This window comes from Montipora capricornis, unplaced genomic scaffold, assembly GCF_036669925.1.
Source record: "Montipora capricornis isolate CH-2021 unplaced genomic scaffold, ASM3666992v2 scaffold_97, whole genome shotgun sequence".
NCBI classification, from domain to species: Eukaryota; Metazoa; Cnidaria; class Anthozoa; order Scleractinia; family Acroporidae; genus Montipora; species Montipora capricornis.
Window position 1 is genome coordinate 35,001 of NW_027180288.1, and position 1,776 is coordinate 36,776.

Genomic DNA, 1,776 nt, shown 5'->3' on the forward strand with positions numbered 1-1,776 from the left:
TTTCACTAGTAGACTGCTGTAATAGAGCAAGTTTCAATCGAGTGTCGTAAAACCAAAACCAAAACCAAAGTAATTACTTTGGCCAATTAAAAACTACGGAGACAATCCAGTAAACCAATCAAAACTCGAAGTAATTACACGTAGCCGACACAAAGCGCTGGAAAATGTGCACGCGCAAGCCACGATTGGTTTTGGTTTTACTTCTGATTGGTAGTAAAAATGGCGCGAGAACTTTGAACAAATCACTGACTGAAGTAATGCAAAACCAAAGCCATTCTCAAATTACTTTCGACACTCAATTGATACCATACGATAACTTTATTTAGAGAGAGAGAGACCCGGTTAACCTTTTACAGTTTTCTAACTTACGGCCCTCTAGCCACAAAGGACAGACCACAACACTGGGAACTCCATGCCCTAGGCTACTCTTCGGTCCGGCCGGAGTTTTTGATCCCGCGACCTCCTGCACTCAGTAGTCCGATGCTCGACAAACTGAGTCAAGCGTTCAGCGGTCTAATGAAGTAAGGGTGGTCGCATGGCTGATTCATTTGAGTGTGCGTTGACCCCACTCATGCGCAAACGCAAGAGAAATAACATGCAAATGAATGAAAAGTTTTTCATTCAGCCTAGCGTTGTTGGCTGCCGAGATGGGGAAATCTTTCACGTCATTTCTTCTTTTGCTCTAGAGTTTGCACAAAAAAACACCGATGGCTTCGAAAAAATTAAGATGTCATTCCTGTGGTATAAACTGTTATGGTTGACTCGCTAGCTGAGGTACTTCGTTCACATCGAGGTTTAACCCCTTTCAAATGTCGTGATTTATTTGTTTTTCAGAGATTCAAGAACTTTTACCCAAAAAACAGACAACCGAATTGGACGAAAGTACAAGAAAGTTGTGTATCGCGAATACGACGCACAGTTCAAGAAGGAAATGTCACGGACGACTGCTGATAAACACTTGGGAGTTTTGGGACCAATGTTGCACGCTGAAGTTGGAGACACCATTGAAGTGGTTTTCAAAAACATGGCCTCTCGAAAATATTCAATGCATCCACATGGGTTGTATTACAGGTACATTGTAAACTTCGAATTTTTGTATTGTGGTTAAATTTAGTTTAATTGTTCGGAATCTTAATAAGAAGAGATTTTGTTTATAACTTCACTATAAGACATTGCGATAAAATATTAAACAACGCTACCCCTTTAGGAATAAGACTTAGACTTAAAGGGACAATTCGTGTTGGATATCAAAATTGGGCGTGCCTCTAATTTCGTGCATTTCTGGTCATAAGTGAGGTGGCTTGGTCCATGCTGCTTTTCGATCAACGAGCTCTTTACCAGGCGCCATCAACTCCCATATCTCTCCTTACGATACGATACGATAACGTACAATACAACAAAAAGTCTTTATTGAACGAGGTGACACATTAACCTGTAGTTTTCAAACTACATCTGGCTGTAGAGCACAGTACCACAGGCAGTGTAATTAGCTGTTGAAAAACTCTCGGCGAGGTCAGGTTGGTTGAGATCAACTGTAACTCAGCCGATATTAAATCGCCAGTTTGACTCCCCATAGTTTTCTCAGGCAATCTATTTGTAGAACAGCCTTTACGCCAATCAACACAGAAAATGTCTCTTTCAATGTCACATATGTAGAAATTAGCAACATTTCGGTCCACTATGCGCCCTTTAACGATCTCCCTTCTAAGAGTTCTTCTTAGTACTGGTAATCACATGATTTCGAGTGCAATTTGGAATAAGTTAGCACACAAAGTA

General features: G+C 40.8%; 1 protein-coding gene across 1 annotated transcript in view; it reads left to right on the forward strand.

Annotated features, from left to right (window-relative positions):
- The window catches only part of LOC138036955 (hephaestin-like protein), a gene marked incomplete at its 3' end in the record, with an annotated part of 35,407 nt that extends 34,336 nt beyond the window's left edge, over positions 1-1,071 (forward strand). The window contains 1 exon segment of the mRNA XM_068882979.1: positions 835-1,071. Within this exon segment, the coding sequence (XP_068739080.1) occupies positions 835-1,071 (237 nt within the window).
- Between the last annotated feature and the right edge of the window lie 705 nt (positions 1,072-1,776).